General features: G+C 40.4%; 3 protein-coding genes across 5 annotated transcripts in view; all 3 read left to right on the top strand.

The window, feature by feature from the left end:
- Positions 1 to 11,809: 11,809 nt before the first annotated feature.
- LOC306832352 (uncharacterized protein) overlaps positions 11,810 to 27,680 on the top strand; it is a 46,801-nt gene continuing 30,930 nt past the window's right edge. Inside the window, exons 1-3 of the mRNA XM_079356968.1 lie at positions 11,810 to 11,919; positions 12,094 to 12,426; positions 12,550 to 12,801. Coding sequence (XP_079213094.1) covers positions 11,883 to 11,919; positions 12,094 to 12,426; positions 12,550 to 12,801 — 622 coding nt within the window. The 5' untranslated portion in view covers positions 11,810 to 11,882. The remainder of the gene's footprint in view (positions 11,920 to 12,093; positions 12,427 to 12,549; positions 12,802 to 27,680) is intronic.
- LOC306832384 (uncharacterized protein) lies at positions 15,627 to 18,392 on the top strand. The gene is made up of 5 exons (XM_079357034.1): positions 15,627 to 16,029; positions 16,117 to 16,383; positions 16,493 to 16,555; positions 17,199 to 17,285; positions 17,506 to 18,392. The coding sequence occupies exons 1-5, from the start codon at positions 15,630 to 15,632 to the stop codon at positions 17,514 to 17,516; spliced, it is 828 nt and encodes a 275-aa protein (XP_079213160.1). The 5' UTR covers positions 15,627 to 15,629; the 3' UTR covers positions 17,517 to 18,392.
- On the top strand, positions 19,204 to 23,659 carry LOC306832375 (uncharacterized protein). Of its 3 annotated transcripts, none has more exons than XM_079357013.1 (5): positions 19,204 to 19,945; positions 20,024 to 20,284; positions 20,395 to 20,448; positions 20,751 to 20,837; positions 21,499 to 23,659. In XM_079357013.1, the coding sequence occupies exons 1-5, from the start codon at positions 19,486 to 19,488 to the stop codon at positions 21,507 to 21,509; spliced, it is 873 nt and encodes a 290-aa protein (XP_079213139.1). In that variant the 5' UTR covers positions 19,204 to 19,485; the 3' UTR covers positions 21,510 to 23,659. The 3 variants fall into 3 exon arrangements, with proteins under 3 accessions (XP_079213139.1, XP_079213140.1, XP_079213138.1); XM_079357014.1 differs by lacking the exon at positions 21,499 to 23,659 and having other exon boundaries at positions 19,204 to 19,522; positions 19,616 to 19,945; positions 20,751 to 20,951; XM_079357012.1 differs by lacking the exon at positions 21,499 to 23,659 and having other exon boundaries at positions 20,751 to 20,951.

Below are 27,680 nucleotides of genomic sequence, written 5' to 3' on the forward strand. Positions count from 1 at the left end.
CGTGCGCTCGCGGAAGAATGTAAGCACAGAGCAGCAAATGAACGACAGTTCAACTATGCTAAAAACATTTAACCAATCAACAAAGATTGGTTAAATGTTTTTAGCATAGTTGCATCTCTCCATAGTGCACATCCACAGGTTCTGTTTGTGTCCTGGACCTGTGTATGTACGATAAGCATGTCTCTCAATAACAGAGTGTAAACCAGGATTAAAAAAAGTGTGTAAAAGAGAAAAAAGAACTCTGTTGCAAGAAAGTAAACAATTTTAATTTATTGTACACAATGTATATAAGCTTATCTTTCCTTTTTTTGTACTTTTTTGCTAATGTTTGGCTAATGCTAATTTGCTACATGTTTTTTAATAAAACAGCTCTCCACCTCTCACATTGTGTTTTGTATAACTGAATCCTGTATTTATTTTTAATATAATTTGTTTCGTATCTTTTTAATGTTTATTTTTTAAACAGACAAGGCAGTCAGTAGAGTGGGAAATAAGGCAGAGAGAGAGAATGGGAAATTAAATACTGGAAAACAGTTTCAAACCTGGGTCCGCTATGAGGACTGGAGTCTCAGCACATGGGGTCACGTGTACTAAGAGAGAAAAAGCAAATGGGCTCTCTGCTTACAGAACTAAGGGGACAAAGTCTCAGGTCTCTGACAGGAAGCCTCCTTTACCACAGGAAGATGATCTAAGACTATAAAGAAATACCTGAATAGGAAGTTAGACTTAGAAAAGCGAGACAACAAGAAGTCAAGACAACGAAGCGAGATGCATCAATTCAGAAGGACTAAACTCTCTTTTACTGTGATTCTCATGCTGCTGGTTACAGGTAAGAATTTACTGTTCACTCTATATATGTTGTCTGTTAAATTCCCCTTTTTATCAGGTTTTATTTCATAATTCTAACGTCAGGGCTTATGATGCATGATTGAACACCGACCTTCACCAGCTGTAACCGGAGTTGATACCCCCCTCCCTCACAGTCAGATTTGGAGATAATGTGATTCAAGATCAGCAGAAATGTGACAGGACTTCTTGGCTTTTCAGTCGGTATATTTGGGACACGATAAAGATGGTTACACACTGGAATAAAAATGAGATTGCTAAAGCTGAGAGGCTAAGTGTTACAGAGGACTGTTCTCTGGTTATTAAAAATCTATATTCAACTTTACTTGTTCGCGGGAGTGCCCTCGCTCCTCAGCGATGTTTATATTGGACAAGATCTTCAAGTGATCGTGGTTGTTCGTTTATTTATTTTGTCACTAGCAGAGAAGACAGTGCAGCCCAGTCTTGAGTGGGGGAGTGGGGGTGTTTTCATCCATAGCTCCAGGTATTAGTCTTCCACAGAACATCATAAATTTAAATATCCTGACTTTTTATATTATATGAACAAGGTTTGGAAGTTAAACTTTCTCTCTTATTCTCTTCAACAGTTGTAATGGAGGACACCTTCAGTTTTTTCTGCTCTGTGTTCAGTTACAGAGAGTGTGTCCACACAGTGCAGTGGTATTATAAGGGTGATAAGACAGATATATTAAATCAACAACAGTACTCCTGTTCAGCTGTTGTGACCTTTTCAACTCAAGTTCAGAAGTCAAACTTTGAGGAGTTGCTGTTTTGTAACGTGACGGATCAGAGTGGACAAACTCTGCTGTGTGATTCCATCTCTGAGTCTCCATGTGAGAAAACAGGTACGTTTGATTTGATTTGATTAATTATGTAGTTAAAGTGCTAAACTGTGTTTTATCATTGTGTCTTCTTTATTGTTTATTTTTTACATCACATTCAGCAGAGGAAAAAGAAAACACTTCAACAAAAGAAGTGCTGAAAAGTGACCCTAGCAGGTAAAAAGAAAAGTTAAGGAGAAATCCTTCCTGCATCTTATCCTCTCTCCCCATATCCCATTTTTATTAACAATGATTGAGGTCTTTACCTGCTCTTTGTAAAGCGCCTCATGGTAACACGTAGTTGTGAATTGCTGCTGCACAAATAAAGATTGACTGATTTGAATGAGGCGCAATGAGGAACAAACATTTCTCAAACCACTAAAAACATCCGCCCTCCCCATTCGTCACCAAACAGCATCATGAGCCGGAGGCGTCACATCTGTTTATAGGACAATGATTTTTAACTGTTTTAAACTATGAAGACTCTTCTTACATTTTGTCCTTTAAGGGTTTTTATTGTTGATATCTGACGTAGGATCATGCTGAGTCACAGCTGCCCTGTTTGGTCAAGTTTAAGAGAAAATGGCAAGAATAGGAAAAAAGAGTAAAAGGAAGAAGTTGCTTCAAGGAAGTAAAAAGAGGAAGTTGATGCTGTCACTCTCTTCTTAAAGTCTCTGAGAGTAAAGGGTGTGTGAGCGAGAGGGCATGAAGTGAGATCCGTCACTTCAGAAGGATTAAAATGTCTTTATTTGTGATTCTGATGTTTCTGTTTGCAGGTAAGAATTGACTTAAACACACAAACAAACGCTAAAAATACAAACTGCAGATTTTTAATATGTCTCTTTAATCTTCACCAGCTGTAAGCGGAGGTGATCCCACCTCTTTCATCGTCAGACATGGAGAGGACGTGACTTTGCCTTGTGGAAATGTGATTAAAGATCAGACGAGATGTGACAAGACTTCTTGGCTTTTCAGTTATGCTGGGGGAATAGTCGTAGAGCTGATTACAGAGGGGGATATAAGTAATAATAAGATAGCTGAAGCTAAAGCTGAGAGGCTAAGTGTTACAGAGGACTGTTCTCTGGTTATTAAAAATGTCACACGTGACGATGCCGGTCATTACTCCTGCAGACAGTTCAGATCAGGAAAACAAGTCGGTCCAGATGCTCGTGTGTTGCTGAATGTTATTAACAGTAAGTGTTTTATCAGTGTTTTTAACTCAGACTTTCTTGTTAAAACGATCCTGAAACATTTGAATAAGTCTTTTATAAAGTGAGGAAGGTTAACTCAACTCTTCTGTTCTTTCTCTCTCACCTCTCTTCACCAGTTGCCTCGGATGATCCCTTCAGGTTTTACTGCTCTGTGTTCAGATATGGAGACTGTGTCCACACAGTGCAGTGGTATTATAAGGGTGATGAGACAGATATATCAGAACACCAAAACCACCCCTGTACAGCCTTTGTGACATTTAAAACTGAAGTTCAGAAGTCAAAGCTTAATGAGTTGTTGTTTTGTAACGTGACGGATCAGAGTGGACAAACTCTGCTGTGTAATGTCAACCCCGGGTTACCATGTGAGAAAACAGGTAGAGTTACTAACATTCAATTTAAAGTAATCACATTTGTTATCATATTAATGTGACTTCAGTCAGTTAAAGTGATGTATGACATCTTTATTTTTGTTCCTTCATATCATCTTCAACAAATGAGAAGGAAGCACATCAGCAGGAGGAGACGTGATGACGGACTACGAAACTCTGAAGAAACCAGGTAGAGCACAGACCACATCCACACAGCGTCCATTTTCCTGTGATGTCACACTCTGAGTGGGAGGTGTGAATGATGTCACATCGTACTGCTTTGTTCGGTGTAGCTGTCAATTCAAAGCTTTATTGAAAATATCAACAAGGCTTAAAATAACATATAGCACTATAATAATAAATAACTATGATATTTTAACAGGAGTAATAATAAACATCTCAAAAAGTGCTATTAGGTGTTTTATAGTGAGTGTGTGTCTGTGTGCATGTGTGAGCGCTAGCGTACATATCTAACAGGGGACTTGAGCATTATTACACACCAACCAACAGAGGACATTTTTTGAAGTTTAGTTTATAAGTTTAGTTGACAGGGACCATGTATAAAAATAACATTCATCTCACAGAGAAAATATGCTTCATACCAGATTATAACAGTATGCTGTGTGTTTGAGGGCCGCGGTCCTTGTTAATTAAATGGCCAGTGTGTAAACCAACCCTCAAGTCACCTTTTAACTTTTCAATATGCAGAATTTAATTCAGATATTTACATTAAAATATTCAAATTAGAATTAAAATTGAGAAGCTGAGAGAACTCTAATGATTCTCCTTCAGCATCAACATCATCTTTAGTTATTGTTTTGATTGAGCGCCCTCTGGTGGCAGAATCTATGTACTGTGCCTTTAAATGATTCACCATGACAACCATCAGACTTTACAGCTACTAGGAGCTTGATGTAAGGTTCAAGTTGTGATGTCTGCCCATGTTGGAACTATCTCAGCTCGTGTATAAACCTTAAGTGTTAGTGAAGTGTAAATTAGTCCTAAATTATAAATTCAGTTCTGTTCTGTTTTTCAATTCAACTAAAACTGCAGTTAAAAAGGTTTGAATGTTTTTATTCTCAGGTTTAGGTTGGATCAGGTTCAGCTCTGTGTCTGTGGGACTGGCAGTACTCATCATCATTTCTGTGACAGTCAGCATATGGGCGAGAATCAAAGGTGAGAAACGTTTCAAGGTGTTGTTAGTTTGATGTGGTTTACAATGTGAAAACTGAAATTGACTCTTTTCTCTTCACAGTGAACAAAACGCAGACGGATCAAAACTCTGTGAGTTTAAAAACTAAATAATCAACAGCTGGTTTTTCTGATATTTGAGAGCTAACTTTTCTTTAAATCCAGTAAAACTTCAGTTTTTGAATCTAAGAGGGATGTATAATTGTGTCTTTATGTGAGAAAATCAAATTTGTTGCATTTTCTGTTCTCAGGTTGAAAATGATGAAGGTGAAGCTTCAGTCATCTATGAAAACTCAAGAGGTCCGGATGCTTCTGTCAGATTCCAGTGAGCAACAACGTCAAGATCAAGATCACCTGAAGACACAAGTTCACATGAGGAAGCAGAGAAGCAGCCACGGGTCAGATTCCAAACTTAGACTGCCCTTTTTGAGGACTATGGCCTTTACAGGTGTGGGGTGAGCCAACAACCCACGAGGCTGATGGCGCCCCAACAACTCCAGATTTGTTTTAAAGATTTCAAACATTTTGCTTCAGCTTTGCTGTAGTTTATCAGGTGCAGCAATAGCTCAGTCTGTGGGGACTTAGGTTTGAAGACATTAGTTACAATACACACCGGCTGCCACCATCCCCCCCCATTATACAATTATCCCCAAACAAGATTTAGCAGCCCCTATGTGACTAAGAATAAACATAATTACCGCATTAGCATTAGGCTTCAAACTTATATAGCATAATGTACACAACCTGTGAAGGAGAGAAAAACATCTGCTGATTAAAAGAGACCTGTAAACAGTTAAAGAGCCTTAGAAACAAAGTGCTGACCTTCTAGAAACTAGTTCCATGTGCATGTACAGAGGTGTTTGAGGTAGTGCCAGAGGTGTGAGTACAGTCATTAAACAGTCAATGTAGGGATGCAAATCGAGCCATTAAAATGCTCAGCAACATAAAGGAGCAGTGATTAGCATTAAGTGTCCAAAACAATAAGGTGAAACCAGGAGTGATTAGGGTGATTGCCATTTAAGTACCCAACTATTGAGGAGCAGATTAGCATTAAGTGTCAAAGACAATAGAGTGAAACTTGACCTAGTTAGGGTGATCATGTCAACCATTACAGATGTAGCATAACAATATAGTAGGACGAAACCAGACATGATTAGGGTGATTATCATTAAAGTGACCAGTGCTCAGTAAGGTGACTATCAATATTCATTAAAGTGTCCAACTGGAGGCGGACTCTGAGGTCAGCAGTGCAGATGAGGAGTGAGAAAAAAGTGAAAAAAGAGTCCAGAGTTCACCGTGTGCTTCTTCCCTGCCGTGACAGTGAAGTGTTGTACAGTTTTATGGCCTATAGGGGGACAAAAGAGTTCTTGAGTCTGTCCGTGGAGCACAACTGTGACAGCAGTCTGTCACTGAACATGCTCCTCTGACCGGTGAAGGTGCTGTGCAGAGGGTGGTGCGTGTTGTCCATGATGGAGAGCATTTTGTCCAGAGTCCTCCTCTCTACCACTGTCACCAGTGAGTCAGTGTAGGCGTCCTTCACGTTTGCATACAGGAGGTCTATTGTCCTGTTCTTCCTGGTGGGACAGCTTACAAACTGGTGAAAGTCCGGTAGTGTGGAGTTCAAAGTAACATGGTTAAAGTCACCTGAGATGGCAATGAAAGCATCAGGGTGCAGTGTTTGTAATCTCGAGATGTTCGAGTGGATGACGTCACACGCAGTCTCGACGTGCGCTCGCGGAGGAATGTAAGCGCAGAGCAGCAAATGAACGACAGTTCAACTATGCTAAACATTTAACCAATCAACAAAGATTGGTTAAATGTTTTTAGCATAGTTGCATCTCTCCACTAGTGCACATCCACAGGTTCTGTTTGTGTCCTGGACCTTTGTATGTACGATAAGCATGTCTCTCCATAACAGAGTGTAAACCAGGATTAAAAAAAGTGTGTAAAAGAGAAAAAAGAACTCTGTTGCAAGAAAGTAAACAGTTTTAATTTATTGTACACAATGTATATAAGCTTGTCTTTCCTGTTTTTGTACTTTTTTGCTAATGTTTGGCTAGTGCTAATTTGCTACGTTTTTAATAAAACAGCTCTCCACCTCTCACATTGAGTTTTTTATAACTGAATCCTGTATTAATTTTTAATATAATTTGTTTCGTATCTTTTTAGTGTTTATTTTTTAAACAGACAGGGCAGTCAGTAGAGTGGGAAATAAGGCAGAGAGAGAATGATTGACTGATTTGAATGAGGCGCAATGAGGAACAAACATTTCTCAACCCGCTAAAAATATCCGCCCTCCCCATTCGTCACCAAACAGCATCATGAGCCGGAGGCGTCACATCTGTTTATAGGACAATGATTTTTAACTGTATTAAACTATGAAGACTCTTCTTACATTTTGTCCTTTAAGGGTTTTTATTGTTGATATCTGACAGAGGATCATGCTGAGTCACAGCTGCCCTGTTTAGTCAAGTTCAAGAGGGAATGTAAAAAATGACAAAAAAAAAAGGTAAAAAGAAGAATTTGCTAAAAGGAAGTAAAAAAAGAGGAAGTTGATCCTGTAACTCTCTTCTTGGAGTCTTTGAGAGTGAAGGGTGTGTGAGCGAGAGGGCATAAAGTGAGATCCGTCACTTCAGAAGGATTAAAATGTCTTTATTTGTGATTCTGATGTTTCTGTTTACAGGTAAGAATTGACTTAAACAAACAAATGCTAAAAATACAGACTGCAGATGTTTTTAACCTGTTTAAGTGGCTGACATCGATTTCAGTCAGACATGAAAGTTTGCTTCCTCTTTTTGCTTCCTCTGACAAAACTATTAATGTTATTTGTTTCATATTTCTCTTTAATCTTCACCAGCTGTAAGCGGAGATGATGTCGCCTCCTTCACTGTCAGACTTGGAGAGGACGTGACTTTGCCTTGTGGAAATGTGATCAAAGATCAGACGAGATGTGACAAGACTTCTTGGCTTTTCAGTCGTGATTTAATAACGACAGTAGAGCTGGATACAGACGGGAATATAAGCATCGATGAGATTGCTAAAGCTGAGAGGCTAAGTGTTACAGAGGACTGTTCTCTGGTTATTAAAAATGTCAAACGTGACGATGTCGGTCGTTACTCCTGCAGACAGTTCAGATCAGGAGAACAAGTCGGTCCAGATGCTCGTGTGTTGCTGAATGTTATTGACAGTAAGTGTTTTTAACTCAGACTCTCTTGTTAACGATCCTGAAACATTTGAATAAGTCTTTTATAAAGTGAGGAAGGTTAACTCAACTCTTGTGTTCTTTCTCTCTCACCTCTCTTCACCAGTTGAAACGGATGATCCCTTCATGTTTTACTGCCATGTGTTGACATATGGAGATTGTGTCCACACAGTGCAGTGGTATTATAAGGGTGATGAGACAGATATATTTGTACACCAACAGTACTACTGTTCAGCCATTGTGACCTTTTCAATTCCAGTTCAGGAGTCAATCTTTGAGGAGTTGCTGTTTTGTAACGTGACGGATCAGAGTGGACAAACTCTGCTGTGTGATTCCATCTCTGAGTCTCCATGTGAGAAAACAGGTACGTCTGATTTGATTTGATTAATTATGTAGTGAAAGATTTAAACAGTATTTTATTATCATGTCTTCTGTTTTGTTTTTTAAATCAGAATCAACAAACATAAACAGAAAAACATCAGAAGAGAAAAAGGATCACATTCCAGGTAAGACACATCCATCTCTGAGTCTCCATGTGAGAAAGCAGGTAGAGTTACTAACATTACATTTTACAGTAATCACATTTGTTATCATATTAATGTGACTTCAGTCAGTTAAAGTGATGTATGACATCTTTATTTTTGTTCCTTCATATCATCTTCAACAAATGAGAAGGAAGCACATCAGCAGGAGGAAACGAGATGACGGACTACGAAACTCTGAAGAAACCAGGTAGAGCACAGACCACATTCACACAGCGGCCATTTTCCTGTGATGTCACACTCTGAGTGGGAGGTGTGAATGATGTCACATCGTACTGCTTTGTTTGGTGTAGCTGTCAATTCAAAGCTTTATTGAAAATATCACCAAGGCTTAAAATAACATATAGCACTATAATAATAAACAAGTACGATATTTTAAGGGGAGTAATAATCATTTATGTGAATAAACATCTCAAAAGTATTATTAGTTGTTGTATAGTGAGTGTGTGTCTGTGTTTTTGTGTGTCTGTCTCTGTGTGTGCATGTGTGGTCTGTGTGTATGTGTGTGCACTAGCGTACAGATCAAACAGGGGACTTGAGCATTATTACACACCGACCAACAGAGGACATTTTTGAAGTTTAGTTTATAAGTTTAGTAGACAGGGACCATGTATAAAAATAACATTCATCTCACAGAGAAAAGATGCTTCATTCCAGATAATCACAGTATGATGTGTGTTTGAGGGCCGCGGTCTTTATTAATTAAATGGCCAGTGTGTAAACCAACCCTCAAGTCACCTTTTAACTTTTCAATATGCAGAATTTAATTCAGATTTTTACATTAAAATATCCAAATTAGAATTAAAATTGAGAAGCTGAGAGAACTCTAATGATTCTCCTTCAGCATCAACATCATCTTTAGTTATTGTTTTGATTGAGCACCCTCTGGTGGCAGAATCTATGTACTGTGCATCTATGTAGTGAAGTGTAAATTAGTCCTAAATTATGAATTCAGTTCTGTTCTGTTTTTCAATTCAACAAACACTGCAGTTAAAAAGGTTTGAATGTTTTTATTCTCAGGTTCAGGTTGGATCAGGTTCATCTCTGTGTCTGTGGGACTGGCAGTACTCATCATCATTTCTGTGACAGTCAGCATATGGGCGAGAATTAAAGGTGAGAAACGTTTGAAAGTGTTGTTAGTTTGATGTGGTTTACAATGTGAAAACTGAAGTTGACTCTTTTCTCTTCACAGGGAACAAAACGCAGACAGATCAAAACTCTGTGAGTTTAAAAACTAAATAATCAACAGCTGGTTTTTCTGATATTTGAGAGTTAACTTTTCTTTAAATCCAGTAAAACTACAGTTTTTGAATCTAAGAGGGATGTATAATTGTGTCTTTATGTGAGAAAATCAAATTTGTTGCATTTTCTGTTCTCAGGTTGAAAATGATGAAGGTGAAGCTTCAGTCATCTATGAAAACTCAAGAGGTCCGGATGCTTCTGTCAGATTCCAGTGAGCAACAATGTCAAGATCAAGATCACCTGAAAACACCAGTTCACATGAGGAAGAAGAGAAGCAGCCACGGGTCAGATTCCAAACGTAGACTGCTATTTTTTAGGACTATGGTCTTTACAAAAAAATGCAAAATGCAAAAAGCGTCATATTGCATCACATGAAGAAAACTTCCAGGCAAAGAAAAACATTTTTTCTTGTCTCAGGGCAAAATGAGGGCTGGACTCACAACCATTCAACACTGCTACCATGTTTCTAATGATACAAAGCTTCATGCAAATGGGTGAAGTATCCCTTAAACATTAGCATTAGACTTAAACTTATATAGCATAAAACCTTCATAACCTGTGAAGGAGAGAAAAATATATGCTGATTAAAAGAGACCTGTAAACAGTTAAAGAGCCTTAGAAACAAAAGTGCTGACCTTCTAGAAACTAGTTACATGTGCATGTACAGAGGTGTTTGAGGTAGTGCCAGAGGTGTGAGTACAGTCATTAAACAGTCAATGCAGCGATGCAAATTGGGCCATTGGCATGCTCAGCAACATAAAGGAGCAGTGATTAGTATTAAGTGTCCAAAACAATAAGGTGAAACCAGCAGTGATTAGGGTGATTGCCATTAAAGTACCCAACTATTGAGGAGCAGATTAGCATTAAGTGTCAAAGACAATAGAGTGAAACTTGACCTAGTTAGGGTGATCATGTCAACCATTACAGATGTAGCATAACACAACAGTAGGATGAAACCAGACATGATTAGGGTGATTATCATTAAAGTGACCAGTGCTCAGTAAAGTGACTATCAATATGCATTAAAGTGTCCAAATGGAGGCTGACTCTGAGGTCAGCAGTGCAGATGAGGAGTGAGAAAAAAGTGAAAAATGAGTCCAGGGTTTACTGTGTGCTTCTTCCCTGCCGTGACAGTGAAGTGTTGTACAGTCTGATGGCCTATAGGGGGACAAAAGAGTTCTTGAGCCTGTCCGTGGAGCACGACTGTGACAGCAGTCTGTCACTGAACATGCTCCTCTGCCCGGTGAAGGTGCTGTGCAGAGGGTGGTGTGTGTTGTCCATGATGGAGAGCATTTTGTCCAGAGTCCTCCTCTCTACCACTGTCACCAGTGAGTCAGTGTAGGCGTCCTTCACGTTTGCATACAGGAGGTCTATTGTCCTGTTCTTCCTGGTGGAACAGCTTACAAACTGGTGAAAGTCCGGTAGTGTAGAGTTCAATGTAACATGGTTAAAGTCCCCTGAGATGGCAATGAAAGCATCAGGGTGCTGTGTTTGTAATCTCGAGATGTTCGAGTGGATGACGTCACACGCAGTCTCGACGTGCGCTCGCGGAGGAATGTAAGCACAGAGCAGCAAATGAACGACAGTTCAACTATGCTAAACATTTAACCAATCAACAAAGATTGGTTAAATGTTTTTAGCATAGTTGCATCTCTCCACTAGTGCACATCCACAGGTTCTGTTTGTGTCCTGGACCTTTGTATGTACGATAAGCATGTCTCTCCATAACAGAGTGTAAACCAGGATTAAAAAAAGTGTGTAAAAGAGAAAAAAGAACTCTGTTGCAAGAAAGTAAACAGTTTTAATTTATTGTACACAATGTATATAAGCTTGTCTTTCCTGTTTTTGTACTTTTTTGCTAATGTTTGGCTAATGCTAATTTGCTACGTTTTTTTAATAAAACAGCTCTCCATCTCTCATATTGAGTTTTGTATAACTGAATCCTGTATTAATTTTTAATATAATTTGTTTCGTATCTTTTTAGTGTTTATTTTTTAAACAGACAGGGCAGTCAGTAGAGTGGGAAATAAGGCAGAGAGAGAATGATTGACTGATTTGAATGAGGCGCAATGAGGAACAAACATTTCTCAACCCGCTAAAAATATCCGCCCTCCCCATTCGTCACCAAACAGCATCATGAGCCGGAGGCGTCACATCTGTTTATAGGACAATGATTTTTAACTGTATTAAACTATGAAGACTCTTCTTACATTTTGTCCTTTAAGGGTTTTTATTGTTGATATCTGACGTAGGATCATGCTGAGTCACAGCTGCCCTGTTTAGTCAAGTTCAAGAGGGAATGTAAAAAATGACAAAAAAAAGGGTAAAAACAAGAATTTGCTAGAAGGAAGTAAAAAAGAGGAAGTTGATCCTGTAGCTCTCTACTTAGAGTCTTTGAGAGTGAAGGATGTGTGAGCGAGAGAGCATGAAGTGAGATCCGTCACTTCAGAAGGATTAAAATGTCTTTATTTGTGATTCTGATGTTTCTGTTTACAGGTAAGAATTGACTTAAACACACAAACGCTAAAAATACAGACTGCAGATGTTTTTAACCTGTTTAAGTGGCTGACATCGATTTCAGTCAGACATGAAAGTTTGCTTCCTCTTTTTGCTTCCTCTGACAAAACTATTAATGTTATTTGTTTCATATTTCTCTTTAATCTTCACCAGCTGTAAGTGGAGATGATGTCGCCTCCTTCACTGTCAGACTTGGAGAGGACGTGACTTTGCCTTGTGGAAATGTGATTGAAGATCAGACGAGATGTGACAAGACTTCTTGGCTTTTCAGTCGTGATACTGGGGGAGCAGCCGTGGAGCTGATTACAGACGGGATTATAAGTAAAGATGCTGGAGCTGAAGCTAAGAGGCTAAGTGTTACAGGGGACTGTTCTCTGGTTATTAAAAATGTCAAACGTGACGATGTCGGTCGTTACTCCTGCAGACAGTTCAGATCAGGAGAACAAGTCGGTCCAGAAGCTCGTGTGTTGCTCTATGGTATTGACAGTAAGTGTTTTTAACTCAGACTCTCTTGTTAAAACGATCATGAAACATTTGAATAAGTCTTTTATAAAGTGAGGAAGGTTAACTCAACTCTTCTGTTCTCTCTCTCTCACCTCTCTTCACCAGTTGAAATGGATGATCCCTTCAGGTTTTACTGCATTGTGTTCAGATATGGAGCGTGTGTCCACACAGTGCAGTGGTATTATAAGGGTGATGAGACAGATATATCAGAACAGAAACAGACCTGTGCAGCCAATGTGATGTTTACAACTGAAGTTCAGAAGTTAAAGCTTAATGAGTTGTTTTGTAATGTGACGGATCAGAGTGGACAAACTCTGACGTGTAATTCCATCTCTGAGTCTCCATGTGAGAAAACAGGTACGTCTGATTTGATTTTATTAATTATGTGGTTAAAGTGTTAAACTGTGTTTTATTATCATGTCTTCTTTTTTGTTTTTTTAAATCAGAATCAACAAACAAAAACAGAAAAACATCAGAAGAGAAAGAGGATCACATTCCAGGTAAGAATGCCCTCTGGTGGCAGAATCTATGTAGTGAAGTGTAAATTAGATAGATAGATAGATAGATAGATAGATAGATAGATAGATAGATACTTTATTGATCCCGAGGGAAATTCAAGCCTTTATTAGTCCTAAATTATAAATTCAGTTCTGTTCTGTTTTTCAATTCAACAAACACCGCAGTTTAAAAAGGTTTGAATGTTTTTATTCTCAGGTTCAGGTTGGATCAGGTTCATCTCTGTGTCTGTGGGACTGGCAGTACTCATCATCATTTCTGTGACAGTCATCATATGGGCGAGAATCAAAGGTGAGAAACGTTTGAAGGTGTTGTTAGTTTGATGTGGTTTACAATGTGAAAACTGAAGTTGACTCTTTTCTCTTCACAGGGAACAAAACGCAGACGGATCAAAACTCTGTGAGTTTCAAAACTAAATAATCAACAGCTGGTTTTTCTGATATTTGAGAGTTAACTTTTCTTTAAATCCAGTAAAACTTCAGTTTTTGAATCTAAGACGGATGTATAATTGTGTCTTTATGTGAGAAAATCAAATTTGTTGCATTTTCTCTTCTCAGGTTGAAAATGATGAAGGTGAAGCTTCAGTCATCTATGAAAACTCAAGAGGTCCGGATGCTTCTGTCAGATTCCAGTGAGCAACAACGTCAAGATCAAGATCACCTGAAAACACCAGTTCACATGAGGAAGAAGAGAAGCAGCCACGGGTCAGATTCCAAACTTAGACTGCCCTTTTTGAGGACTATGGCCTTTACAGGTGTGGGGTGAGCCAACAACCCACAAGGCTGATGGCGCCCCAACAACTCCAGATTTGTTTTAAAGATTTCAAACATTTTGCTTCAGCTTTGCCGTAGTTTATCAGGTGCAGCAATAGCTCAGTCTGTAGGGACTTGGGTTTGAATCCGGAGGGCCGCTGGCTCAAGCTCCGGTCAAAATATGGAAATTCATCTGGTTGCTAAAGAGGCGCCAGTTCACTTCCTGAATACTGCAGAGGTGCTCTTGAGCAAGGCACTGAACCCCTGACAGCTCTGGTGTGCTCCCCGTGTAGTAGCCTCACTCTGACATTCAATTTAAATCGGGGGGCAATTCAAGGGCACACAGAGCAGCAAATGAACGACAGTTCAACTATGCTAAAAACATTTAACCAATCAACAAAGATTGGTTAAATGTTTTTAGCATAGTTGCATCTCTCCACTAGTTCGCATCCACAGGTTCTGTTTGTGTCCTGGACCTATGTATGTACGATAAGCATGTCTCTCCATAACAGAGTGTAAACCAGGATTAAAAAATGTGTGTAAAAGAGAAAAAAGAAAGTAAACGATTTTAATTTATTGTAATGATGTCACAATGTAGATAAGCTTGTCTTCCCTGTTTTTATACTTTTTTGCTAATGTTTGGCTAACGCTAATTTGCTATGTTTTTTAATAAAACAGCTCTCCATCTCTCACATTGTGTTTTGTATAACTGAATCCTGTATTCATTTTTAATATAATTTGTCTAGTGTCTTTTTAATGTTTATTGTTTAAAGAGACAGGGCAGTCAGTAGAGTGGGAAATAAGGGAGAGAGAGAATGGGAAATTAAATACGGGTTTCAAACCTGGGCCGCCCGCTACGAGGACTGGAGTCTCAGCACATGGGGTCACGAGTACTAAGAGAGAAAAAGCAAATGGGCTCTCTGCTTACAGAACTAAGGGGATAAAGTCTCAGGTCTCTGACAGGAAGCCTCCTTTACCACAGGAAGATGATCTAAGACTATAAAAGAAATACCTGAACAGGAAGTTAGACTTAGAAAAGCAAGACAACAAGAGGTCAAGACAACGAAGCGAGATGCATCAATTCAGAAGGACGAAACTCTCTTTTACTGTGATTCTCATGCTGCTGGTTACAGGTAAGAATCTACTGTTCACTCTAAATGTTGTCTGTTAAATTCCCTTTTTATCACGCTTGATTTCATAATTCTAACGTTAGTGCTTATGATGCATGATTGAACACCGACCTTCACCAGCTGTAACCGGAGTTGATACCCCCCTCCCTCACAGTCAGATTTGGAGATTATGTGACTTTGTCTTGTGGAACTATGATTCAAGATCAGCAGAAATGTGACAGGACTTCTTGGCTTTTCAGTCGGTATATTTGGGACACGGTAGAGCTAGTTACACACAGGAATATGAGTAAAAATGAGATTGCTAAAGCTAAGAGGCTAAATGCTACAGAGGGCTGTTCTCTGGTTATAAAAAATGTCACAAATGATGATGTTGGTTGTTCCAGTTCAGATGAGGAGAACAATACGGTTAGTGTTGGGTTAGGGTTAAGGTTAAGTTCATGAAGAAGATCGTACAAAATATCCAAAGTAAACGAGCAGGTAGGGGTGTGTAAGCGTCCATAAGCATTCATGAACATAACATACACAACATAAGAACCCAAACAAAAACAAAACACCATGGCAACCAGAACAACACAAACCCCCAACAACAACAACAACTACCAAACCCTTAAAAAAAAAAAGAAAAGAACCCAAACAGAAACCTGACCAACTTGAGCACTCAAATGTCTTCACCAACATATCCGGCTCATAATAACCCAGGAAACACAGGAACTGAGGAGGCGGAGCCAAAGAACATAAAACATGTCCGGGTTCGGGGGGGGGGGGGATGTCTCTGTCTGTGATACTGATGCTGCTGATAACAGGTAAAAATGAATTCAGACCAACTGATTCATCTGCTCTTCTTCATCTCTCATATTCAGCATCAGTAACAGTAGACCAAACCCCCTCCTTCACCGTGGGACTTGGAGCGGACGTGACTTTGCCTTGTGGAAATGTGATCAGCAAAAATCAGCAGAACTGCGACAGCACCTCTTGGTTCATCCGCCAACAACATGTCGGATCAGTCGAGCTGGTTACACGTGGAATCATCAGCAACACATGGATCTCCAAGAGGCTGAGAGTCCCGGTGGACTGTTCTCTGGTTATAAAGCAGGTGACACACGGGGATGCTGGTCATTACACCTGCAGACGGGTGAAATTGGAAGAAGGCGTTGAGGATGCCCTGGTGTCTCTGTCTGTTATTCACAGTAAGTTCTGATGCCAAATGTCCTGAAACACAAGAGTATTGACGATTACAGCGAGAAGTTTTCTTTCTCTTGCGATATTTCAACCAGTTGGGAGACTGCAGTCTGGTGAAGGGTCGTTTTACTGCTCAGTGGACACGTATTCCGGGTGTTGGCACGCAGTACAGTGGTTGTATAAAGGCAGTGGTAATGACATGAAGACATCACAGACTACGTGTTCGGCCAGGGCGACGTTCCCGGCTCCTCTTAGTCAGAAGTCAACCTTCCACGAGATGCTGTTTTGCATTGTGACGGATCATCACAGCGGACAAACCCTGCTGTGTAACGCCAACTCTCACCCCTCATGTGAGAAACAAGGTACGTGTTGATTCATTTGATCACATGTCTGTTTCAGGAGTTCTTCTTTATTCACTCTGTTACGATGCTCAACTTGATGTGTTTGTTTTCTATTCCACTTAAATATCAGGAAGTCCATGGACGTCGAGAAATCAAACAACGCCCGCAGAGGAGGACACTCCAACCAACAAAGGTACCGACGGAACATTTCAACATCGCATTCTGTCTCTGGCTTTTATAAAGAGACGTCAGACTGTTGTGCTGGACAATATTGGTAAAAAAGGGAGCTGAGCCTGAAGGGAAAAGCTCTTGATTTACCGGTCAGTCTTCATCACAACCCTCACTTATGGTCATGAGTTGTGGGTGGGTACCGAAAGAATAAGATCGCCGATACAAGCGGCCGAACTGAGCTTCCTCTGGATGATGGTTGGGCTCAGACAATCAGGGGGAGTCGCTGCTCCTTCCCATCGAAAAGGAGCCAGTTGAGGGGGTTTGGGCGTCTCCCCAACTGGGAGGTAGACCCAGAGCTCGCTGGAGGGATTATACAGTAGATCCCATCTGGCCTGGGAACGCTTCAGAACGCCCAGTATGAGCTGGAAAACGTTACTGGGGAGAAGAAAGTCTGTGTTGACTTCCTTCACTTGCTAGGGCTAGTGGCTATCAAGTCTTCAGGGATATGAAAATCCAGGTTTCTTGTTGTGCATGTAAACACCGTATCCTGAATAGGCTAAAAACCTAAGGCTCATAAGCGGGATACTCACTGACTCTCGAAAAGGAACAACTAAAACGACGTAGAGTGACACGTTTCTGTCTTTCTTATCTGTTTTTATCTTCAGGTCGACTCAGGTTTATAATAGTCTCTGTTGGACTGGCCGTTCTCATAACCACCGTTGTGATGGTCAACATATGGACAAGAGTCAAAGGTGAGAACCTTCACATGCAATCTGTTTTTAACACAGAGAGGAAAACACACATGGTTCACAATGCTGGGACTTTAAAAAGTGAATATTAAAACACTTGATTTTGTTTCTCGTTCATCAACGAGAACATATAGAACTGTTGATTTTACATTTTCGTTGCTGGAGGAAGAAGGGGAACTGTTCTGTCCCATAAACCTGAAGTTTGTAGTTTTTGTTCTTACAGGGGTGAAATGATGAAGATGATGGTTCGGCCGTCCGAGACGGTCTGGGGCGCCATGTTGCCTTTTTTTCAGACTCCAAATAGCAACAACTGACAGATCAGTTTACGCCAGTGGTTCCCAACCTTTTATTGGCTCTGGACCCCGCCTTGACCCCAGACACCAAACACACACACAAGTTTTCTGTTTTCACTGATGTAATAGTTGATCAATTGTCTTCCATGTAAACACATTTTATTCCACATTTTGGCTCCCTGTGGTTTATAGGGTTAAGGTAAAAGATCTCACCCTCACTTTTAGGGCCCTTCATGGTCAGACCCCTGTTGGAACCCGTTCCCCTGTAGTCACCGACCCATCCTCTAAGGTCCAACACCCTTCACATGCTGTCTGTTGTGTGTATTATTGTGGACAGAGGACTAAAGGCTGCTTAATGGCTGACAGACAGACACTCTGCAAGTTTATTGTTTTGGCATTTGTTATATGTTCAATATATTCCAATACATACATATATTTTTATTGATCATTCAATACAAATTTCAGGTGACCCCATTTGAATTTTTTGCCACCCTTGCTGGGGTCGGGACTAACCACAGGATTACAAAGGAGAAATCCTTCCTGCGTCTTATCTCATGTGATTTATTGTAAAGCGTATCCAGATAAGATGGATATGTATGAATTGGTGATTTTTAAAATAAGTGATTGGGCCTTACTTTGGAGGTATAGCTTTGCCATAGCTTGGCTTAAAATAATCAATGATTTTCATTTATAGCACTGATATTAATGTGTTAATTTTTTTTTTACAATGTTTTTGAACAGCTGGATTTGAATCAGTCCCAAGCCTTAAAGGGACGTCATGATATCATAAAATAAATGCTTCCTAACGTCTTTTGAAGTTTTATTCTTTGTTCATTTTTTGTGGTATAATTGGACCGTACATTTCTCAGTGGAACTGATTGGTTTCATATTTTACTGTTTGGGAAAATAAAACCTCACCATCACATCCCCTATAACAGCAATGAAATAAATGTGGACACAAACATGTCAAATTGCAGTTGAAGAAGAAGGACACAGATACAGAGATGAGGGATCAAATCTTTTTAGAGAAATGTGATCAAGTCTCGTGTGACCAGTGCAGGTCGATACATACATCGTTTCTTGATACAGAGATTTGAAAATATGGTCAATTTAAGCTACGTTGTTGACAAATGAGTCGTCATCGGAGTCACAGGACAATCCAGCGGCCTCGAGAGTAAGATTCATACATGTGTGCAGTAATGTTACAAAGCCCCTCCATACTGTATGATAACATCAAGCTGGCGGCTGAGAGGCCTGTGTCAAAGTTAGCATAGCATGACTTAGCATGGGAAGGCCACAAATACTTCATCTTAAAATAACATCAAAGTCTGTATTTTGACCCTTCACTGGACTGCAGAGCAAACAGCTGTGCATCAGTGATGGCTGCAGGAGATCTTTAAATCCGTCCTCACACAGTCAGATGGAGAAAATATCAACAGTGCTTCATGAATTAGACCTTGAGGTCCTTGAGACAGTGGGAGCAGGAAATGGTGCCCGAACGCTGAACCAGAGTCTGCAGAGTCACTTAATGCATGAACAAGTGCAGTGTCAGTGCTGTGACGGAGCCAAAATCAAGACTGAGCAGTTCTCATTCTGACTGCTCTTAAAAAAAGAAAAGAAATGCACCAGTGGCTCGTTTAATTTTATCTAAGCAGGGCAGCATTTACTTTGAGCCGTTAAGATACCAATAAGAAAGTCAGAGAGATAAAGAGCTGATCATCAACATTTTAAACACCTAAAGGTGGGGAGGTGAGAAAGAGTCATCTCGCAAGACGGAAGTCACACTTACACTTCTCAAGCGCCTCAGGAAGTTGTTGCTTTGAGCCTGTAACGAAAAGCTTGGTCAGGAAATTTGTCAGTAAAAGGTGTGAAAACAAGAGACACAAGAGCAAGACGAGGCATTTCTAAAAATGTCTCTAGTTGTCATGCTGATGCTTCTGTTTGCAGGTAAGAATATACAAAACATGCACACACCATTTAACAACACGTCAAACAGCAATGAAACAAAAACAAACGTGCATTTTTTTAAATTTTCAACAGCAGAGACCGGACTGAGCGAACTCTCCTACACAGTCAGGGTTGGAATTGAAGTCGCTGTGCCGTGTGCAAATGTGATAAAGACTCAGCAGAACTGTGAGCAGACCTCTTGGCTTTACAGTCGTGACGGTGGTGACGCAGCAGAAGAGCTGGTTGCACACGGACGCGTGAGAAAAACCGAGATTGCCAACGCTGCATCGAAGCGACTGAACGAGGACTGTTCTCTGGTTATCACGAATGTCACACGTGGGGATGCTGGCCGTTACGTCTGCAGACAGTTCAGACCAGGAGAACGAGTCCCCGATGCTCTCGTGTATCTCTCTGTTATATTCAGTAAGTGTGACGAAAATGTCCAAATGTCCTGAAACATCGGGATCAAAGTTAATCGTGCTCTGTTCTGTCTCTCTTCAGTGGAGTCTCACGGTGCGCACATCTTTTACTGCTCCGTGATCAGGTATGACAGGTGTTGGCACGCCGTGCAGTGGCTGTACAGAGGCGGCCTGGAAGACATCCAGACATTACAGAGCGCCTGTTCAGCCAGAGTGATGCTGAGGAATCACCATCTTGTTCAGAGGTCAAACTTGGACGCGTTGCTGTTTTGCAACGTGACGGATAATCGGAGCGGACAAACGCTGCTGTGTAATGTCTCTCACACCTCGTGTGTGAAAACAGGTACGAGTTTTAATTTGCTGTTTCAACACTTAAAACGATCTGTTTTATTATTTTCATATGATCAGTGAGCATTTCGTTTTGCTTTGTGTGTTGTTCTTTTTAATAAAAAGGAAGTCCATCGTCAGAGAGGGAACTAACAGAGGAGCTCACGAAGATCTACAAAGGTACAGAGACATGTTGGATCAACATTTCTAATATGCATGTCGTTAAAAAATGCAACGCCTGCAACTGTAAATGTCAGACAGGGACAATGTTGAGGTTTTAAACTGGGACTGCATCGCCACCTGTTGCCTACATCAACAGAAGAAATGGTACTGATTGTGTCACAAGGGGATCGACAAGAGGAGACTGTGTCAACCCCTTGCGAAAAAGTTCTTTTACTCAGTCGATTTAAATAACGGTTGGTAAAAGACTCCAGCTAAAATATCTGCTATGATTCATTTTTCTTTCCTGTTTTTATTTCCAGGTCGGCTCAGGTTTATAGTTATCTCTGTTGGACTGGCAGCACTCATAACAACTGTTGTGTCGGTCAACATATGGGCGAAAATTAAAGGTGAGACTGTTGCTTCGTGACGCTGTTTTAGTCTGTACGATGAATCGGTTGTTTTCTGGAAGCTGGTCGTTTTATTTAATAAGAATCTGCTGAACTGTTGGTTTGACCTGATAACTGCTCTCATATCTGGCAAACCCAGGGGCGTCCAAAACGGCCTTCAAAGCCCCGCCTACCTTCTCTGGTCCAATCAGATCCAGAGCATTCAGGAGCAGAATCTAAAGTTAGAAGGAGGACATACTGGCTGCTGCATTGTTGCATCTAAACATTGAAGCTACAGTGTCCACCACATGCAGAGCTGGCTAAACACTGAAGCTACAGTGTCCACCACATGCAGAGCTGGCTAAACACTGAAGCTACAGTGTCCACCACATGCAGAGCTGGCTAAACACTGAAGCTACAGTGTCCACCACATGCAGAGCTGGCTAAATACTGAAGCTACAGTGTGCACGACATGGTGACCTGTGTGAGCAGCCACTCTAGAGAGGAGGGGGCGGAGCCAGACAGCTCTCTGTGATGATTAGAGTTTAGACTGCAGTACCCATTTTAAACACAAGGGGTCAGTGTTACATACTGCTGCTTTTATCGTATTGTCGGAACGAAAGAAGTGAAATATTTGTCTTTTTAACTGAGAATCTGATGTTTGTTGTTTTTCTTCTGACAGGAGCAAAATGATGAAGATGAAAGTTCAGAAGTCTCAGAACATCGAGAGGTCACGATGCCTCATTCAGACGCCAAAAAAGCAACGTCGAAGTGAAAAAAGGGAAATAGAAGCAACATGATTGTGAATATTTCAGTTTCAGATCTCACTTCCTGTTAAACCATTTTAAGAAAGCTTTAAATGTTGCTTTTAAGGAATAACTTTGCAGCAATTTAAAAAATTTTTGTCATTATATAAGCTATTCATTCATTATGCAACTTGTTTGTTTTGCACCATAGAGATCGGTTATGCTGGATTTTTTGTTTAATTGTATATTTTAGTTTTATATATGCTCGGTGTTTCCAGTTTAGTTTTCTCGTTCTCGTTCTTTTGTTTCATGTCTTGTTGTTCGTCCCGCACCTCAGTGTTTCCTGTCTTCGTAAGCCTCGGCCACCACTCGAACATAAATACGACACTCTGGTTTAATGAGGATTTCCTGTTTGCATAACCAGCTGTCCCCACTCTGACCTTTGCATGACAAAGTCCTGCATATGTTGCCGTTTTTATCTAACGCCACATATTTTAAACTATGAGTATAAATATAGTTTAAGATGATTTTTCTGATTTTTTTTTAAAGTACTGGTGGCTTTCTGTCGACACCAGTTTCTTAAATTTAATAATTTAAGCTTTATTGACTTTAAGTTGATGCAGCTTTCTTTTTGCATATTGAAACCTGTCTGGCGTCGGCTCTTCCTTCCTTGAAAAGAAGCTCTGCAGTGACGTTTGTTTTTGGGTCATTTTTTTCGACTGTTAGCTTGCGGACTTACTGATGCATGGAAAAAAAGCCGAGACGAGTCACATGCAGGAGTGATACTCGGACGGAAATGGCATTTTTTTCAAACAAAAAAACCCAGAAGACTAATAAAAATAAAATGCATTGAACTTTAAACCGGTGTATTCTTTCTTTGCCGTCCGGCATGTAATGATCTACGGTGCCGGTCCGCGGCCCGGTGGTTTGGACCCTCTGCTTGACAGGATGCAGCCCTCCATAATGAGACTTTGCTTGCATGTTTCGTACCCGCTGTGTCTCTTTGTTGTCAGAGTTTCCTGTGGTCCACGGGGTTTTTCAGTGTATCAGACTGACCTCTTTTTCTTTTCAAATTTGCTTTATTTGACTTTTTAAACTGGACTTCTTGTCTTCTTGGTCTGAACGATCAATCAAATATTTTAATGTGATTTTAGAATAAAATCTTTAGCTTGATTTTAAGAGTTTTATGGAGCTAATCAGGTTTCTCTAAAAGAGGTCAAACCTGCACCGCTCTGTTGAAGTGCCCACGTTCACACTTTCCTCTCAGTTCTGAGAAGAGAACAAACCACATCAAAGAGAAACGACCAATCAGGCGTCTTAAAGTGTTGCCAACTAACCCATGTGTTATCATCCTGTACCGTGTGGTTTAAACATAGACGAGTGGACGAATACTTTGACATGCAACCCATTTTTGAAGATCACAATTTGACTTGGACTTACTCTGACTGCAGCTCATGACATTTGTTCCACGTCGGATCTCATCTGGATTTTTAGCCTTTTAGCAATTTACCAAAAACATCAAGTAAGACGTAAGAACGGGGGAAAAAGAGTTGAGTTACTGAAGGTGTAGAAGAGGAAGTAAAAGCTGTAACTCTTCAGAGTCTTTGAGGACGAGACGACACGAGGCAAGACCCGTCGATTCAGAAGAATGAAAATGTCTCTAATTGGGATTCTGATGCTTCTGCTCACAGGTAAGAATAATATTCAAAACCATCCAGGCATAAAGACACGTTTCAGGTTTTTTCTAACTGTATTTTAAAGAGTTCTACGTTTTAAGTTCAGCAGCTAATGATAGTTTACTTTTGACTTTTTGATTTAATGTCAAAAGACATTTCAGACAAAACACAAAGACACTATAGTGGGCATTGAATATCAGCCATGAACAACACTTACAGACAAAGACAGGTGTGGTATATAGCTTGATTTTGTGTTGCATTGTTTCGATGGTTTATGCGAGATTGTGTGTTTCTTTGGAAAAGTTCTCCAGAGTTGACTTGTTTGCATTGAAAGTCGAACGAAACTTCAAACTTTCTTTCTTTCCTTTTTTATATGGTAGACGTCAATTTAAGGTTGGTAGCTTTTACAGTTTTATTTAGTTTGGCTGTTGTCTGTCTACTGCCCTTTGTGATGTCATGAAGGGAAAATCTCCAAACGGCCTGTTTGAGCACACATTTTCTGAAAAGTGGAGCAGGCAGAAGACGGAGAGGATGGACTTTTCTCATTATTGGGGGGTTTGTAGACAGATTAGAGACATGTTAGAGTTATTGTATAATATGTGACCATAAACAAAAACATGTCTCTCTCATCTTTATCAACAGTTACTGGAGAAGACATCACCTTCTTCACAGTCAGAGCTGGAGATGAAGTGACTTTGCCTTGTGGAAAAGTGACTGAAAATCAGCAGAACTGTGACCACATTTCTTGGATTTACAAACGTGTTCTTGGGAATTCAGGAAAAAAGCTTGTTAGAGATGGAAATATAAATAAAAACAAAGTTGCCAAAGCTGAGAGACTAAATGTTGCAGCAAACTGTTCTCTGGTTATAAAAAACGTCACACGTGAAGATGTTGGTATTTACACCTGCAGACCGTTCATATCAGAAGAACCACTTGAAGATGTTATTGTTTTTCTGTCTGTTATTTACAGTAAGTTCTGACTGCTCAAACTTTATTTGAAAACAATAAACAGAATATATACGAAAATGTTTCTTTACTCCTGTTTTCTTTCTCTCACTTTTTCTCCAGTGGAGTCTCGTGGTCCCACCTTCTTTATCTGCTCTGTGTTGACCCCTACTGGGTGTTGGCACTCAGTACAGTGGCTGTATGAAGGTCGTATGAATGAGACAGAGACATCACAGGGAACCTGTTCAGCAAACGTGACATTAACATCTCCTCATCCTGATCTGAAGTCCAACCTTGATGAGTCACTGTATTGTAAAGTGACGGATCGGATCAGTAAACAAACACTGCTACTGAATGTCAGAGATCTGTCCTCACATCAGGAAACAGGTAACGGTTTTATTGGATTCATCTTCTGTTTAAATATAACATATTTAACCTCATGTCTTTTGTTTTGTTTGTCCACATCATGTTCAACAAAAGGAAAAGGAGGAACATCAGCTGAGGGAATAAAAGAGACAACACCAGGTAAAAATGCAACTTCTGATGTTCTCTTTCATGACGTCTGAATTAAAGGATTTTAAAGGAAGAATGAGCAACATTTTACACATAAATAAACCATAACTCCAGTCTCTCTCTCCTGTGTGAATGTGTGAGTCCTGACTGTCTACAGTGAGGGAGAAGCTGGAGTCCTGCTGGCTGTGTTGTTGTCAGAACTGTGTTTACATGGACGGGACGGCAGGCTCCTCCCCTTCTGTATGAAAGGGTCTTTTAGATCACAGTCATGTAATGTGAAGCTACATGGTAACTAAAGAGCACTAACGTTTGCATGCAAACAACAATGCAGCACACAGGTGATCTTAATGTTGCCTAATTATGCTCTAATTCATTTCTCTTTCGTGGGACGATGATGGGAGAGGGGTCTGAGGTGTGTCGCTAAAGATTAGCGGAGGCTTCAGAATAGCATAGTTTGTTTTGAGTCCATGCTGGTGCTCAATGGCGACATCTACTGGATGAAAAAGGGTTGCACATTCTTCCTTTAAAACTAAATGTAAGCTGTGGTTGGAGACCTTCTTAAATGCGTAAATGAGTTGTTATCATTATGATTTTTTGATTTCATGATTGATGAATGTTATCCATAGTTCGGTTGACCTGATGGGCTCAGAGTAACGTTTTGTAAGGAAGCTTAAAACCTGCCCTGAGCTCTCAGGCTGTTGACTGATTGGATTTCCAGCATAGATGGATAGATAGATAGATAGATAGATAGATAGATAGATAGATAGATAGATAGATAGATAGATAGATAGATAGATAGATAGATAGACAGATAGACAGATAGACAGATAGACAGACAGATAGATAGATAGATAGATAGATAGATAGATAGATACTTCATTGATCCCGAGGGAAATTCAGGGCATCCAGTAGCAGTATACAGACAGGCAGGACACAAGACATTGGTTACAATACACACCCGCTGTCCCCCCTCCCCTCTGTATACAATAAACCCCCAAACAAGATTTAGCTGCCCCTATGTGATTAAGAGTACAGGTTAAGCCTGTGCAGTTAGCATTAGCAATTGGACTTAAAACTTATATAGTATAATGTACATAACCTGTGATGAGAGAAAAACATCTGCTGATTAAAAGAGACCTGTAAACAGTTAAAGAGCCTTGGAAACAAAGTGCTGACCTTCTAGAAACTAGTTACATGTGCATGTACAGAGGTGTTTGAGGTAGTGCCAGAGGTGTGAGTACAGTCATTAAACAGTCAATGCAGGAATGCAAATTGTGCTCAGCAACATAAGGGAGCAGTGATTAGTTTTAAGTGTCCAAAACAATAAGGTGAAACCATGAGGTGATTAGGGTGATTGCCATTAAAGTACCCAACTATTGAGGAGCAGATTAGCATTAAGTGTTGAAGACAATAGAGTGAAACTTGACCTAGTTAGGGTGATCATGTCAACCATTACAGATGTAGCTAAACACAACAGTAGGATGAAACCAGACATGATTGTCATTAAAGTGACCAGTGCTCAGTAAGGTGAATATCAATATGCATTAAAGTGTCCAAATGGAGGCTGACTCTGAGGTCAGCAGTGCAGATGGGGAGTGAGAGAAAAAAGTGAAAAATGAGTCCAGGGTTTACTGTGTGCTTGTTCCCTGCCGTGACAGTGAAGTGTTGTACAGTCTTATGGCCTATAGGGGGACAAATGAGTTCTTGAGTCTGTCCGTGGAGCACGACTGTGACAGCAGTCTGTCACTGAACATGCTCCTCTGCCCGGTGAAGGTGCTGTGCAGAGGGTGGTGTGTGTTGTCCATGATGGAGAGCATTTTGTCCAGAGTCCTCCTCTCTACCACTGTCACCAGTGAGTCCAGCTCTGTACCCATCATAGAGCCAGCCCTCCTCACCAGTCTGTCCAGGCGTGCTGCGTCCCTCTTCTTGCAGCTTCCTCCCCAGCACACCACTGCGTAGAAGAGGACGCTGGACACCACAGACTGGTAGAACATCTGCAGCAGCTTGGCAGCCGACGCTCATGTGACATCAAAGCCTCCTGCAGTAACAGATGGATGACATCACTCAGGCAGCGCCCAATAACATCACAGTCTATAATACAGTTAAATTCAAATCTCCATCTGTGCCTCCTCGTGAAGTCTACTAAAGTGTCAATAACAGACAAACTCTGTTGGTAGAGTGGGTGGGGGTTCGATTCCCAGCTCCTGCAGCAACATATCCGAAGTGTCCTGGGGTAAAAAAAAAAATCCAAGTATCTCCTGCTGCTTCTTCGTTGGTGTGTAAATGTGCATGGATGGAAGTGTGTGAATGTGTATGTGTGGCAAAAGATTAAAAAAAAGCTCTTTCTGTGTTTTCAGTCTCTTTTGCAGCTCGGCTCAGGGTCATTATTGTCTGTGCGCTCCTCGCTGCACTCATCATCAGTGTTGTGGCGGTCAACATCTGGACGTGGACTATGAGTGAGGAACTTTTTAAATGTCCTTTTTTTTATGAACTAGAATATTTGTTCAACCTGTTTTTTATTTTTTTTATATGAACTGTTTTGTCTCCACAGAGAAAAAACTTCAGACGGATTAAAATGCTGTGAGTTCGACAACTGAAGAATCAGCCGTTTGTCTTTCTGGTGTTCAAGGGTTCACTGTTGTTCTTTAAACAGAGAGAAGGAACATTTAGAGTATGTTGTAATATGATCACATAATCTGAAGTTTGTCAGGTTTTTTTTCTTCACAGGAGCAAAATTGTTGAAGATAAAGACGAGCGTTCAGTCTGTGGGCCATGACGCCTCGGCAGGAAACCAATGAGCGACAACATCAGGACCTGTGACGTCTCAAAAAGGCTTCAACGTGAAACATAATGTTTTTTCATTTCAAGAATTTACTTCCTGTTTATTTCAGTTTTTAAAGCGTCCACTGTCGCTCCTGATTGGACCGTCGCTGAGCGCTCATCGCCCCTTGTTTATGCGGTGTCCTCTGATTGGCTGTTTGGAG

Source organism: Symphodus melops (assembly GCF_947650265.1).
Source record: "Symphodus melops genome assembly, chromosome: 1".
Lineage (NCBI taxonomy): Eukaryota > Metazoa > Chordata > Actinopteri > Labriformes > Labridae > Symphodus > Symphodus melops.